This window comes from Lissotriton vulgaris, chromosome 4_1 (genome assembly GCF_964263255.1).
Source record: "Lissotriton vulgaris chromosome 4_1, aLisVul1.2, whole genome shotgun sequence".
Classification (NCBI taxonomy): domain Eukaryota; kingdom Metazoa; phylum Chordata; class Amphibia; order Caudata; family Salamandridae; genus Lissotriton; species Lissotriton vulgaris.
The window spans coordinates 1,777,447,577-1,777,463,352 of NC_141691.1; the positions used below are offsets into that span (position 1 = coordinate 1,777,447,577).

General features: G+C 51.4%; 1 protein-coding gene across 1 annotated transcript; it reads left to right on the forward strand.

Moving 5' to 3' along the window:
• The first annotated feature begins 9,663 nt into the window (after nucleotides 1-9,663).
• Nucleotides 9,664-14,097, forward strand: LOC147724554 (uncharacterized). The gene is made up of 2 exons (XM_086918056.1): nucleotides 9,664-9,955; nucleotides 13,484-14,097. The coding sequence occupies exons 1-2, from the start codon at nucleotides 9,664-9,666 to the stop codon at nucleotides 14,095-14,097; spliced, it is 906 nt and encodes a 301-aa protein (XP_086774182.1).
• Nucleotides 14,098-15,776: the final 1,679 nt, after the last annotated feature.

Here is a 15,776-nt window from a genome sequence, read left to right on the forward strand (position 1 = left end):
GGCGATCTTTTGGATCGAGTGTGCACCTTAGAAGATAGGCTGGAGGATGTGGAAGGACGTTCCCGTCGCTACAATGTGAGAGTGGTGGGTCAACCGGAGGGAGCGGATGGACAGGGTACGGTGGCCTATGTTGAGTGCTGCCTGGTGGAACTCCTCCCTGAGAGGGTACTTACGCCTCAGTTTGTGGTGGAATGAGTGCACGGGGAGCCTGCCCTCAGGCCCCACCAGGACCTAATCCATGATCGTTTTTATACAGACTACTGAACTTTAGAGACAGGGATACTGTCTTGAGGGAAGCCTGCAAACTAAATGACCTTAATGTCCAAAATGCCCAAGTTATGCTGCTCCCTGATTATACTGCCTAGGTACAAGAGCGATGGATCTCCTTCAGTGGTGTGAAGCTTTTTCGATGCACCATCGGAGGCCTGGGATTAGTTGGGGGAGTGGGCTTGGCAACTGGACCCAAATCACCCAATGGAACAGAAGAGTCCGTTGCATGGGCAGAGGGGGAGGATCAGACCATCACACCCTGTCATTATCTGCTCCTGACCCAGAGCAAATCCTGATGAAAAGACAAAAAGCCCTTCACATGGAGGCAGCAAATCGTGTCACAATGCATTTCTTTGACCAAGAGGAGGAGTTCTCCGAGGCACTGAGAGAAGATGATTCTACCCCATCTTGGTCCGGGGACCTGGATTCGCCTCACCCACCACCTGTCACTCCCCACACATCTGATGATATAATTTAAGGAACTGTAAAATGCAAGATGCCAACGTCCTGAACTGTAATGTATTTCTTTGTGCTTGGAAGGAGGGTTGCTATCAACTAGGCTACCTTCAGGACACACGATTGGGGAACAATGGGCCACTTTACTGGGCTGGCCGGGTAAAGAAGTGGTCTGACCGTGACACTTCCCTCCTGTCTGATGAGGAACATACTCATTTACACTATGGGACACACTTGGTACTTAAATAGGTTCATAAAGGGGTAGACTGTCAACTATACCATGCAGCGCACCACCCCCACAACCAGATGCTGATACACGTAATAGTTATCATGGTTACGCGCTATAGTTTGGGCAGATTCCCACTGCGAGTTCGCTGTCATGAGGTTACACAACACACACTTTTTTTATTAATCCTTTTATTAACAATGCTCATGAGACTATACAGTCCAAAGTAGTGCCAACAGACCACATATAGAGATATCACAAAATCCAGGAAGATAATCATGTGGGTACAGCAAGAACAATCAGCAATTTCCATCCCCCCTGCCCCTCCATGCCAGCCCCAGATCCTCTGTACTTTCGCCAGGGCACCCGCACTTTCTTTCATTTTTTAGCACACCCCCTGCTTTTGTACACAGTTTCTTCAGCCCTTTGACAACAGTCAAGGTCCCACGTCCAGTCCACAAACTGCAGGGGTGTCTACGCCCCCAACCCCTTCTGATATTGTGTTTTGAAAACTCCCGCAGCCAGGACCAACCATATTTCCACATACCTAGACCAGTCAGTGTCACCTTTGATCACCAATAAGAGCCACTTCGGTTCCATCAGCACTGTCTCCCCACCACACCAGACATGGTATCAGTGACCTTTGTCCAGAAGGGAATGATCTCCGGGCACTCCCACAAGATATGAAAGAAGGTGTCCTCCTGCTGGCATCCCCTTACGCATAACGCCGACTGAATCCTGCCCCATGTATAAAGGTGCGTGCAGGGATAGTAGGTACAGTGGAGGATTTTTTGTTGCACCAGTCTGAACCTAGAATGGATTTCAATCTCTCTAGGACTCTGCAACGCATCCTGCCAGTCCTCATCGTCTATGCTTCTAAAGTCTTTGGTCCAAGCTGCTCTGAGAGTGATTAGGGGGTCAGGTACATTGTTTGTTTATTAATTTGCGCTAGATCGTGGATGTGGGTTTCTCTGTCATGGGGTAAAGCAACAACATATCCTCCATCGGGGTGTTTTCCGGAATAGACTTACCACTTTGTACATGCAATCATAGGGCATGCAACAGTCGAATATGATGGTACCTCTGTGATTGGGGTAGATCATATTCCCTTTGGAGGTACTCAAATGAGCGGGGGGAATCCCTGTTCCAGACATCACCTAAATATCCGATACCTATCAGCTTCTACCCCTTGAAACCTGTTAAAGCAACCACTTCCCACAATTGATCATCCAACCACAGTGGGGTTCTCCCAGTCAGATTTTCCACCCACCCTAGGAGTTTATTAGCCTCTATCCAGCACTGCAGTACCACGTTGGTGTTTTCAGGCCACCCTGCCTGTGACCTCCGGGCATAAAGGAAAGGTTCACAATTGCCCCAAGGCATAACCATCCTATCCACCCAGTAGGCATGTTCACTAATGTCTGAATATACCCCGTCGTTTATCACCTGAAGTTGCAAGGCCTAATAATATAATTTGACATCCGGGATCGCCAGATCTCCATCGTATACTCCCCTGTGGAGCTTGTGCAGCGCAATTCTTAGGAACCTTCCTCCCAAAGCAAGGTTCGTACCGCCTGTGCTATTCGTTTGAAAGCGCTTGCGGTGACAGGGTATTGTGTATTCTGTAGAATGTAGAGGATTCTCTGTAGTGTAAGTATTTTAAATAAAGCCGCCCTGCCCATGAGGGAAAGTGGAAGGGTACGCCAGTGACTCACGTCCGCGCCCAAACAACTCAGTAGGTGCTCAAGATTCCTTTCAAGAAACACCTACTTGTTTCACATGACGTAAACTCCTAAGTATTTAAAACCCTCAGTGACCACTAGGGCTGAGCACCACGATGGAGTACGAGGAGGGGGGCCCGACAGTGGGAAAATCAGTGACTTCGACCAGTTAATAGTGTACAGTTAATAGCTACAAAACAGGTAAAAAATGTGCAGCACTTGCGCTATTGAGTGATATGGTCTCGCCAGATAGAGACGATATTGTCAGCGTACGGGGAGATATGCTCTTCCCACCCTCCGGACGCCACAATGTCCCAAGTCATGGGGTCTCTACTCTCTATTGATCCAGTGGGCTAGTGGTTCCAACACAAGAGCGAAGAGGAGGGGATACAGGGGGCAACCCTGCCCAGTACCTCTTCGCAGGGTGAAAGCCCTGGATATTGCCCCGTTAACCCGAACCCGAGCCGTGGGTAATTTGTACAACAGTCTTACCCAGCTGCAGAATACAGACCCTCTAGAGAACCATAAACAAATAGGGCCATTTGATGCTATCAAACGCCATTGAAGCATCCAGTGCCATCAATGCCATCTGGGAACTCCCTACATCCTCGGTCATGTACAGCACCCCATATAGTCACCTTAAATTATGGTGGGTGCTTCTACGGGGCATGCGAACGTGCACCAGCTCCGTTATGATGGATACCAGCCTATCCATCAGGACTTTAGCGAGGTCCTTGGCTTCCAAATTGATCAGCGATATCAGGCAGTACGAATTTTACTGGTCAGGTGGCTTTCCCTCTTTGTAAATCACAACAATCATATCTTCTGTCTGGTCAGAGGGGAGCCTCCCAGACTCACACACCTCATTAAACATCTTAAGGAGGGGGCTATTGCGATCGTGGCCTGTCTTTTATAAATCCCTATTGGAAGTCCGTTAGGCCCGGATGCTTTCCCTGACTGTTGGGAGCTCAGAGCATTGCTGAGCTCCTCCTCCGTGAGATCCGCTTCGAGCCGTTCACACGCCTCTGTAGACTACGTGGGTAGTGCGAAGTCCCGTAAAAAATTTGCACAATCATTTTCCGTCCTAGCGCATATTGCAGAGTATACCCACTCAAAATGTGCTGCAAAGGCCTCTGCTATGTCCATACTTATTGAGTGGAGAGACCCAGATGCATCCCTCACTTCAGACACCCACAAGCGTTCTCTATCACAGCGTTCCAGCCATGTCAGTAGCTTCAGTGCCTTGTCCTCCACATCGTAAATCCGTGTTGTGTGGCCAGTGCCTAGGCCCGTGCCTCGCCGTCAGCAGTACCTATAGTGACTAGCACCCAAGAGCTATTTTCGCTTAAAATGCTGTGGCTAACTTTTGAGAAAAACTAAAGCTTAGGAAAAAAAAACATGACCCAGCTATCTCAAACACTAGCTATTAATGTTTATAAATATCCAAATTAATAGTGAATCTAGATTTAAAAGAAAACAAATTGTAACAGTTACTTTAAAAGGTTAGACCTTGTCTGCCTGAGCCCTAGTAGGCTATTGAGCGCAAGCCTGCTGGCATATGTCCTATGGAGTGGGATGGCACATCTAGGCACAGCCCCATTTACACCAAAATAGACTGTGTCCTGCCCTCACACAAAGGTCTGCACACGCCCTATAATTTGGTCTGGAGCCAGGGCAGGGGAGGCTGGAACCCTGAATACCTCAAAGAGAATCCTCTAGAAGTTTCTCCCATTTAAAGGAAGGCACCAGGAATAAATATTGGGCCTCAGACACCAACTCTTAAATACACTTCTGGGCCTGTGGATACTAAAAAAAAAGGACTACTGTGCTGCTTTGCTGCGAGAAGGAATACCACTCTGATGCCATGCTGCTCTGCTGTTCTACTGCCTGTTGCCAGGCTGCTCTGCTGCTCTACTGCCTACTGCCATGCTTGCTGAGAAGGAAGACTGGACCTTAACGCTTCATCCCAGGCTGAAGTAACTCGAAGGGTCACCCAGCTAACCTCCAGTTCTGAACCAATGGAAATAACAAGCTCCAGAAACTCCCTGCAACTCCCCAGCTGTCCTGCTGCCTGAACCTCCAACTACCTGCCTGAGCCCTGCTGGAATGCGTTCCTGACCCCCAAGTGGTGTCCTTAGGTATTGCCTCAGTTGAGCTCCCCCCAAGTTTTTGTACTCTTTGCGAATGCAAATGGGCCTATTCATGCCAAGATCTTGCTGCCGGTGCTGCCTGCCAACATGAAGTGCAAGTAAACCTGACTTTAGATACTACATCAACCACAAACAACACCCGCCAGCTCACTCGCCAGCAACACTGCCACAGCACCGACCATTCGCAACACGCGCCTGCTCTTCCCGCTACATCGACGACCAGACCATCTGCAATGCTTTCCTTGCAGCCCATTCCACCATGTATGAAACTTGTTCTGCTGGTTTTTGAAGGTAACTCTTTCAGCAGGACTAATTTGGTCTCTGTATCTGACCCACACCCCATCGCAGTTGGCCTACACTTGTAACTTTCACCCGGTCTCGCATGACCAGATAGCTGCACGTGGTGCTTTGTGCTTTTTGGTACTATTTTCACTGAAATCTTTAAAATACATATCTCCTGCTCTACTAATTGCATTTTTGTCACTTTTATGCCAAAATATTCATTAAATTCTACTCTTTCTACATTGGTATGGGATTTTTCTCGTGTAATGTTTTCACTTTATTACTGATTGAAATGTTGCACAAATATTTTACACTTTGCCTCTAAGTTAAGCCTGACTGCTCTGTGCCAAGCTACCAGAGGGTTGAGCACATATTAACCCCCTTTCTTTCAGAGAGTTTGCAGTAAGCAAACATGATATGCTGCAAAAGTGGTAGAGGCTACCCCATGAACCTTTTCTCTTTGGGTAGGGAGTGTCCAGGAAATCATCCCTACCCACAAGCTAGTGGAACCTACATAGCTGAAACCTCACGCACAGCTCATCAGAAAACTCACTGGACTTGCAGAAAGAAGAACAGAAGATGACTGGCTCTGGTGTTTAAAATCTGTGTGGGGTCCTGAAGGGCTGGTAATGTTGGAACGTGTACCCAGGATGAAGAAGTGGATTCCAAGGGTCAGTTGTCTGACCTCCTGTGTGACTACAGGGACACAACAAGCTACAAGAAGCCATTTGCCTGAAGTGCCCAGTTGACCAGTAGTAACTGGAACTGGACTGGACCGTGCTGGTGGCTTCTGCTGGATTGAGTCCTGTCTCATAAGTGCTTAGCTTGAAGTCCTGGGAGCTTTAGAAGTAACAAAGAAGAGCTGCTACAGAAACCTGGTACATAGAAAATGTTTAGACTTGAAGTGAATTTGTTAGGTACAGCTTCAGATTTACCATGCTAAAGGATTTTGAACTCCTTAAGACTATTAGCAGTGCTATTCAGAAAAGTAACTTACATTTGTGAGTGACTAACACATGTACGTTTATACTTACACTTTTGCGTAACTTTACTACTTTGGCTATATACAAAACTGTAAAGGTACTCAAAAGAGTAGACTTTCAAGTCTGCACCTCCTGAAATAGTGGATGGAACCACATTTAGAATTGTAAGTTCTACTGCCAAAATGAAACACACTAAGTCCAGTACCAGCCACGGCCAACCACTAAAACTGGAACACCATTGATGAGAAAATAATGGAGACAATGACCCCATAGGAAATAATGTTAGATTAGTTTCAAATATTAATAAAAATAATTTAGGGTCTGATTAGGATGGCAGTGGTACTGCCACCGACAGCCCGTCGGTGGCAGTCTTACCGCCATCCTGAGCAAGTTTCCCGCCCCCCATATTAGGATGGCAGGAGGTTTGTTGTTGGTCGGAAAGACCAACCACCATGCATCCGACAGGCTCCTTGAACCAGCCGGTGCGGTGGAGGTCTTCGTATTCCCTACCAGGCAACGACGTAGTGATTACGATGTCCCTTTCCACCCGCCTGATCATGGTAGTTAAGCCGCCATGAACAGGGAGGTTGAAAGGGACTTTGCGGGCCTGTAGCGGGCCCCCCTTCTTTTCTGTCCCTGAGTTGTGGGCACTGAGGGCATCCATTGTGCCCCCCTACTTATCCCTGCACCATGTGACAGGCACCACATAGTGCCTGTCACATAGTGTAGGAATGTGTAAAGTGTCTCTTTTCTTCATTGCGGTGGGTGCTGCAGCCTGCAGAACCCGCAGTAGTGCAAAATGTAGGTATTGCAACTGTTGTGGTGGTGGTCACATTGTAATGCCTACTACAGGACCGCCAACAGCCTGTCAGGTGGTCTTGTCTGCGACACCTGCGACATATTAGGGGCCTGCCATCCTGATCAGGCCCCTAGTATTAAAATATCTCAAAATATAATATATTTTTTATTTGATTTTGCATTAATTTAAAGCACTTTTTTCAATGTACATATTAATGTAACATTAATTTCTATTTAAATATATAATTATTTACTTTTCATTAATTCCTTAAATCACGTTTATTAATTATTAATGCATAATACAATTTTTTTAAATGTTATGTACGAAAATATATTTTTAATTTAAACTTCACCCGTTCGACCTGTAGCCTTGTCTAAAGTTTCCTACGGATATTAATATGGAGAAAAAACTTTTTGGGACCCCCCTTTTTTCTCGGTCCCCTTCTTGACGAATCACCCCCAAACTTTCAGCATAGGAGCTGATATAAACAAAGAATTAGTTTTGAGAATTTTGCGAAGAGTCGTTAATCGACGCCAAAGTTATTGAATGTTGCGATTTTCCTATGGTAACAAGTTCCGAACTATTACTACCAGTAGGTAATGTGTGTGTGTACACACAAATATATATATATATATACATATACATATATTGTGTATGATTTAGTTGGAAAAAAACAATAAACACAATAGCTTTGCAAGACAGCTTAAGCTCAAAGGCTAGACCTAAGCCTGAGAAACTATCGCAAAACTTTTGAGAATTCCGACACATGAGCATGGCATGAAGAGGCATTTTGGTATGTGAAAATGGAAATAGTGTACAATTGAACATGGAGTGTTGCGTTTCCATGTGTGCATTCATGGGCGTCCACGGGGAGGGGGGGGGGGGCAAGGAGGGGCGCTTGCCCCCCCTGGATCACCCAGCCTGCCGTACTGGTGCCGTGGTGCGGGTGCCATTCTTTTTAGTAACACTGTCCCAGCACTTGCTGTGACACTTGAATGGACAGATCTTTTATTTTTCTGAGCAGGCATCTTCATTATATATTTTAGGTCAGCAGCATCAAATCCCTATCATGACATCATGGCCCATGCTGCGCCACCTATCTTATGCTGTAAAGAACCCCACTTAAGGTCAAGGACAGCCCCCCACAGTGGTGTTTGTCTGCAGGGCCTGCTTGATGAGCGAGAAAATGCGGCCCCCGGGGGAAAGCAGGTCGGCAGACCAGTCTTTTCCCCGGGGAGTTCGCACGAGATAGGGACAGGCAGGAAGTAGTTAGGGTTAGGTCAGGGGTGGGAGGGGTTAGGTAGGAGGCTATTTAGGGGGACAGGAGGGGAACAACTTCCTTTTCCTGTCCCCGGTGCCTCAGGGAGAAGTCAGTTTTGAGCGTAGGCAGAGTGTGAATTAGGTAGGCGGAGTACTAATTAGTTGGTTTGGACGTCGTAACTGGTGTCCCAGTGCGACGATTAGGCCAGTTTACAGCATTTACAGTTAGGTGGGGTTCTATTTAGACATATTTCTGAATTATCATTGCAGGTGCTCTGGTGCGGTTCGCGTAGGTGCCAAACCTCACGCATCTCGCGGATGGGCAGAGCGCGGGTGCCAAACCTCACGCATCTCGCGGAGGGTGCGAACGGTTGATTTTAGGCATGGCTACACCTGATGCAGAGGCTGTGCGGGCTGCCCTGCTATTGCTTGGCCGGGCTGGGAGGGCAGATCTCCTTCAGCCCGGTGTCCTGGACCAGGCATGGGTCGGCATGACCCGCCCGACCAGGTCAGCGTCTGCGGGGGTGGCTGCAGTGGTTGCAACCTGTATGGATGAGCCCTCTGGGGCTCGTGAGGGGGAGCCCAAGAAAGGGAAGGGGATAAAACCGCAGGAGGCCCCCAAGAAAGGGGGGAGGAGATTGAGCCTCCCTGCCAAGGTGGGGCAGGGGATGTGGTCCCGGAGGAGGAGGAGGGGGCCGGAGATGAGGGGTCCGTGGGCCCCAAGTTTGCAGTTGGGGAGCCCGGTCAGGGCCAGGCTCCGCTGGCGTCGCAGGCCAGGTTGTCTAGGAGCTTGGGTCAGTTGGTAGGGTATGGTGAGAGCAGTGAAGGCAGTGGGGGGGGGGACTCGGGTGACTGGGAGGTGGCGGCTGGAGAGGAGTTTGCCCTCACGCTGTCCGGGGAGGGGTCCGGGGGAGAGGAGGGGTTTGCCGTCCTTGAGCAACCGGTCGACCTTTCTGGGGGCCGGAAAGGGGTTGTGAGGTCCCAGGGTTCCAAGGGCAAGGGCCCTCTGAAGGCGCAGCAGCAGGTGGGGGTAGGGCAGGCGGCAGGGAGTGCTGCGGCACCCATGCCCGGGAAGGGAGGCCTGGGGGAGCCAGGGCAGTCTTCCATGTTCGACAGGTGGGCCCACATGACCGAGGAGGAGAGGGCCCGCGACCAGCGCCGCGTCATTGCGGAATATGAGAGGGAGTGGCAGCGCTTATGTGCCACCAGGGAGGCGAAGGCGGGTGGGGTGCCCAGGGGCGATGGGGCCCAGGCACCTGGGCGTGGCCGGGGGTCGGCTGGGGGTCAAGGAAAGTGGATCCCAGGGGCTCAAAGGCAGTGGGTCTGGGTGGAAAGTTCAGGGACTGCCTTGACGGATCAGAGCGCATACGGCTCGGGGGGGGGGACCAGGCCAGCAGGGGCAGCTGGCAGAGGCCTGGGTGGGCCGGCGGGGTGCAAAACGGCCTCCAAACGCCGGGATGAAGAAGCAGGGGGGTCCGCGGCGGCCTGCCCTCCAACGAGGGAGCGGGCACCGTCGATGTTGGAGTGTGAATTTACGCCTGGAGTGAAAGGGAAAGGTGCAAAGAGAGTTGTGACTGAAGTAGTGCCGCTGGATGTGCAGGATGAGTGGTTGGACTATGAGGATGAGGAGGATGATTTGGAAGAGGGTGAGTTGTGTGAACCTGAAAGTGTGTGCAAGGCTAGGGTGGCAGTGGCCAGGGTTGGTGCTTTCCACGAGGCACGGGATGGCGCCAGTCGGGCCAGCAGAGGGATGTCGAAGCCAGCGGACGCACGGCGACAGGAGCGGGATGCTCCTTCAACTTTGTCAGGTGAGGGCGCTTGGTGGGACGCCTGGATGGAAGGGGGCAGTGGGGGAAGGAAAAAGCCCTGCCAGTCGGTGGGGGTGAGGGATGGGTCTGTGCGGTCTGGGACCCCAGGTGGGGTGGTGCCTGTGAAGGCTGATGGGGTAAGCAGGTCGCAACGGCCAGCGTGCAGACTGACAAGGCGGAGGACTTGGAGGGGAAGGATGAAGGGGTAGAGAAGCTTCGGAAAAAATTGCCGTACATGGCGCTGGCGATGCCCCTGGGGTCACATTTGTCGGACAAAACGAAGGCGAGGATCTGGAGGCATGAATATGTTGATGTGTTTAAGCTCTTGCATAGGGATATTCAGGCAAAGGAGGGGTCTAAAGAAGAGGAGTGGGAATTGACCAGGCGGCCGAGGGTGCCGGTCACGATGGAGAATTGGACGTTGGCCTTCTTGATTTATGCGAGTATTTATTGTGAGAAGTATGGGGATCGGGCTATTGCATTGTTCAAGTATATGGATGTGATAAGGAAGGCGCAGCTTCATTTCGGGGGTTTTGCGTGGTTGAGCTACGACGAGGAGTTTCGGGCCAGGGTCAGTGTTAATCCCGACAAACCGTGGGGGGACGTAGACCAGGAACTTTGGATTCAGTGGATGTCTTCGACACAGGCGGTGGCGTCTACGCATACGGCAGTGGTCTTCCGGTCACGTATCGGTCTTTTCAGTCACGTCCCGCTCAGTCTGGGGCGGGTAGCCAGGAAACTGCAGGTGGACAAGGGAACCAGGCTGTGTGGTCTGGATCAGCAGGGCAGCAGTACAAGCCAGTCGCTTCAGGGGCCTGCTGGGGGCCTAATAAGGGTTTCTGCAACCGCCCCTCCTGTAAATGTAAACATGAGTGTTCGAAGTGCGGGGGCGTCACCCAGTCACACAGTGCCTCACCTTGGCTATGCCGTCAGAGCAGTGCAAATTTGCCAAGGGTAGGGGGCAGCCTGGGCCGAAGGGCCCATACTCCGGTTAAGGTGGAGGTCATGGGTCCTTGGCTCTCCCGGTACCCTGATAAGGAGGCGGCGTTGCGTGTGTACTGGGGTTTTGTTGAAGGTTTTCCGATTGGATATCAGGGGCCCAGGGAGAGGCGTTGGGCTGAGAATTTGCGGTCCGCCAAGGAATTGCCGGAGCTTGTGGCGCGTAAATTGGAGAAGGAGGTTTCGGAGGGCAGGATTGCGGGTCCTTTTTCTGATTGGACGCTGTCAGATCTCATTGTGTCACCTTTGGGGGTGGTGCCCAAGAAAGAGCAAGGGGAATTCAGATTGATTCATCACTTGTCTTGGCTGGAAGGTGGGTCGGTGAATGATTTCATTGTGAGGAGGACTCCAGAGTGTTGTACGCGTCAGTAGATGATGCCATTGGTCTGGTGCAGTTCTGCGGGAGGGGGGCAGAGTTGGCCAAGTGTGACATCAAGTCAGCCTTTCGCCTTCTCCCCATTCATCCGGCGGATTTTCCTTTGTTGGGCATGCAGTTTGACGGGCCATTTTTGTGGACATGGTGTTGCCGATGGGTTGTGCGATTTCCTGCGCGCTCTTCGAGACTTTCAGCTCCTTTTTGCAGTGGGCCTTCGTGGACCGCAGTGGGCACCGGCTGGTGTCCCACTATTTGGATGACTTTCTGTTTGTGGGAACGGGGCGCTCTGGCAAATGTGGAACGGCTCTGCTGCAGTTTCAGTTGTTGGCACGGGATTTTGGGGTGCCATTGGCACCGGAGAAGACGGAAGGGCCCAGTTGTTGCTTGACATTCCTTGGTATTGATTTGGATTCGGTAACTTGGCAGGCGCGTTTACCAGTGACGAAGGTGGCTGAGATGCAGGATGCTTTGAAAGGCGCGCTGGAGGTTCGGAAACTGGATTTGAGGTTGGTGCAGCGTTTGTTGGGACTGTTGAACTTTGCCTGCAGAGTGGTGAGGGCTGGGAGGACGTTTTGTAGGCGGCTCGGCATGGCCATGTCTGGCGTGGCCCTCCCACATCACAGGGTCAGGATCAGGCTGGGAGTCCGGTCGGACTTGGGAGTGTGGCTGGTGTTCCTGGAAGACTTCAACGGTGTGCCTTGGATTTTGCGTGGGACAGGATGGTGTGGCAGGTTCAACTCTACTCGGACGCGGCGGGAGCGGCAGGTTTCGGGATCTTCTGGGACGGTCGCTGGTGTGCGGAGCAGTGGCTGGCTCACTGGCTGGGCCAGGGCAGGAGCATTGCGTTCTTGGAGTTTTTTCCCTTGTTGGTTGCGCTGCTGGTGTGGGGCCCAGAATTCAAGAACAGGTCGGTGTTGTTTCATGTGGACAACATGACCGTGGTGGACTTGGTAAACAACCAGAAAGCAAGGGACCTGCGAGTGCTGCGCTTGCTGCGAAGTTTCATGCTGCTGTGTCTGCGTTTCAATGTGCTGTTTCGCGCGTAACATGTGCCTGGGGCAAGTAACAAAATTGCAGATGCGTTATCTCGTTCGCAGTGGCAGCGCTTCAGGGAGCTGGCGCCGGGAACGGAGGCTTGCAAGACCAAGGTGCCGGAGGGTATCTGGGCATGGGGGAGTGAGAGTGGTTGGTTTGGTTGAGAGGTCTTTGGCGGAGTCTACTAGGCGGGCATACAGATTGGCTTGGACTAAGTTTGGGGACTTTGCGGGTTTGGGGAAGGATGTGGGGATGTTGCCGAAAGAGGAGTGTGAACAAAGGGTGGTGCGCTTTGTGTTGGACTGCATGGATAGGGTGTTGTCGCAGACGACGATAGCTGGCAAGTTGGCAGGAGTTTCTTTCTACAGCATGGTGTATATGGGTTTTGATCCGGCTAGATCGGATCTGCTGAGCCGAATGTTGAAGGGGTGAGGGCGGGTGCGGGCGGAGTTGGGTGTGGGGGAGTTGCCATGGGAGGCTGTCACATTTGACTTGTTGGAGAAGGTTTTGCAGGAATTGCATTTCTGTTGTTATGATGGGGAGGAGGTGGCGCTGTTTCGCTTGTGCATGATCTGGATGTTTTTCGGAGCATTTTGTGTGTCAGAATTGCTGGGGACCCGTGGGGCGCCGGGTCGGATGTTTGCTGATGTGCGTGTGGATGGGGCGCGATTGGGCATTTGGTTGGGACGTTCCAAGACTGACCAGCTGGGGCGGGGCAAGTGGGTTTGGTTGTCGGAGAGTGGGTGTGCGAGCGTGTGCCCGGTGCATGATTGGCTGAGTTTTGGTGGTCGAGTGCGGAGGTCAGAAGGGGAAATTTTTGTGCATGCGTCGCGGAAGCGTTTGACGTCATTCCAGTTGTTGGCGGCTTGCGGATGGCTTTGAAGAGGCTGAGCAGGGATCCGGCTCATTTTGGCACGCATTCATTTCGGATTGGGGCAGCCACGGCGGCGGCGGGCTTGAGTTGGTCATGGGAGGAGATCAGGAGGATTGGTCGCTGGCGGTCGCGTCGCTGTGAGCACTATGTGCGCAAGTGAGGGCATGGGGCGCACTGCTTGGATGGCTGCGCTGCTTGGCGTTTTTCTTGTTATGCTTTGGTACTAATCTCTTTCTCTTCGTAGGTTGTGTTCGTGGACCGGGGGCCAAGACGGTCACTTGGGTCGTTGGGCATTCTTTTGTACACTGGACTTCGAAATACGCTGACAGGCAGGTGTACGGCCGTAGCCTGGGCCTGAGGAGCAGCCATCACGAAGTACAATGGTGGGGTAAGAGTGGAATGCGATGGGGTGAACTGTTGCTGTGGCTAACAAGGAAAGTGTCGCAGCTGGGCTGCCCGGACATGCTTATCGTCCACCTGGGGGAAAATGACTTGGTGAAGCAATCGGGGGTGTCACTGTTGCATTTGATGCAGAGGGACTTGGAGGTGATGAAACGCAATCTGGCTGGTGCCTGTATTGTGTGGACTGAATTTGTTCCACGGAGGATCTGGAGGGGTGCACTCAAGCCTGCAGCCGTTGAAAGGGCCCGCAGGAAATTGAACAGGGCGATGAGACTCTTTTGTGCGGATCGGGGTATCAAAAAGCTGGCTCATGTCAGGCTTCGACTGGAACAGCCACTTCTTTTCAGGGACGACGGCGTGCACCTTTCTCACATGGGAAACGCATTTTACCTGATGGAGCTGCGGGATTTGATTAGCTTTTTATGGAATGAATCGATCTGGTGTAAGAGGGACTGAGTTCGAAAGGTGCACGCTTGGTGGGGCAGGTAACCGCCCTCCGGGGGTTCCTTGGGTGGCAGGAACTGGGAGGGGTGGGGAGTCCATGACGGGCAGAATCACCCTTCCAGGGAGGGGGTTACAGGTGCAGGATGGGAGAGAGTGATAGACGGGAGTGCGATGGATGGAAATAACCAAGGAGTTGGAAGTGGTGTGATTTGGGAGTGGCTGGTGGAGCACGTGAGTGGATGATGGTTGAAAGGCAGGATGTTGGGGGGATTGTTAAGTTAATGATGTTATGTTTATTGTAAATGTCATGCCTGTCCTAATAAATGGCCTTTTACGCAAACTGATGCGTGGAGTGGTTATTGCGCGATGCGGCCCCCGGGGGAAAGCAGGTCGGCAGACCAGTCTTTTCCCCGGGGAGTTCGCGTGAGATAGGGACAGGTAGGAAGTAGTTAGGGTTAGGTCAGGGGTGGGAGGGGTTAGGTAGGAGGCTATTTAGGGGGACAGGAGGGGAACAACTTCCTTTTCCTGTCCCCGGTGCCTCAGTTTTGCCACCCACCCACCCTACATGGTTGAAAGGGGAAGCTGGGTGTTGTTGTTGAAGTTGCCATGGTGGGCAACATGCCAGTTTAGGACAGGATGGAACGATAGGGGGTGTTTCCGGGAACTGGCAGGGGTGGGGAGTCCATGACGGGCAGAATCACCTTTCCAGGGAGGGGGTTACAGGTGCAGGATGGGAGAGAGTGGTAGACGGGAGTGCGATGGATGGAAATGACCGAGGAGTTGGAAAGTGAAAAGGGGAAGTGAATGAGATGCAAAGAGGTCGTGGTGTGATTTGGGAGTGGCTGGTGGAGCACATGAGTGGATGACGGTTGAAAGGCAGGATGTTGGGGGGATTGTTAAGTTAATGATGTTATGTTTATTGTAAATGTCATGCCTGTCCTAATAAATGGCCTTTTACGCAAACTGATGCGTGGAGTGGTTATTGCGCGACTGCTCCTGATCGGCACGATCAGGAGAGAAGGTCCCCAGCTTGAAGTAAGTCATAGCTTTGCTCCTGTTTTCTGTCTCTGTCTAGCTCCTCACTTGCTGAAAACCGTGACTTGTCTCCAAGAACTGCCTCGTACCCTTTCTTTCCTCCACCTTTGCTTCATTCGTTCCACTGTGAAATCGATCTAAAAAGGAAGTAATAACTTTTGCTGGGAATGTCTTTTTCTGACTTTTTTCTAATCCAAAGTGCCACCTCAGAATACACTTTGCAAGAACTATGTGCACCCACTACACCAGACACTTTATTTATGAAAATACCTGCCCGCTGGACACCTATATAGGGATTCCGCTTTGAGCAGGTACTCTCAGAGCAGAGATATGCTATGTACGTGGCAGTCACACCTGCTTCATCGAATGCTCAGTATCAGTACAGCACTCTCTCCCGTACACCATACCTCATGTAAATATTTTGCTTGAATGGCACTTAGGTGAATCTTTTCGATCTTCCTTTGTGAGTGTTTTAACCGGAGTCCTCGGGACAAGCAGCACTTGCATTGTAAAAGGATGATGTCCGGCTTTGAATGCACCTCGCTCACACGCAGAGCAGCACCACAGCCTCGAGTGCACTTGAGGATATGGGAAGGCTTCGGATCCAGCATGCCTAGACAGCCCCATGGTCAAGGGAGGCTGGCGACCTAGCAGCC

Coding starts and splice junctions, on each gene's coding strand:
- LOC147724554 (XM_086918056.1), top strand. CDS start 9,664: ATGTTGGAGTGTGAATTTACGCCTGGAGTGAAAGGGAAAGGTGCAAAG. Junction 9,956..13,483: donor TGCTCCTTCAACTTTGTCAG/GTGAGGGCGCTT, acceptor TTCTCTTCGTAG/GTTGTGTTCGTGGACCGGGG.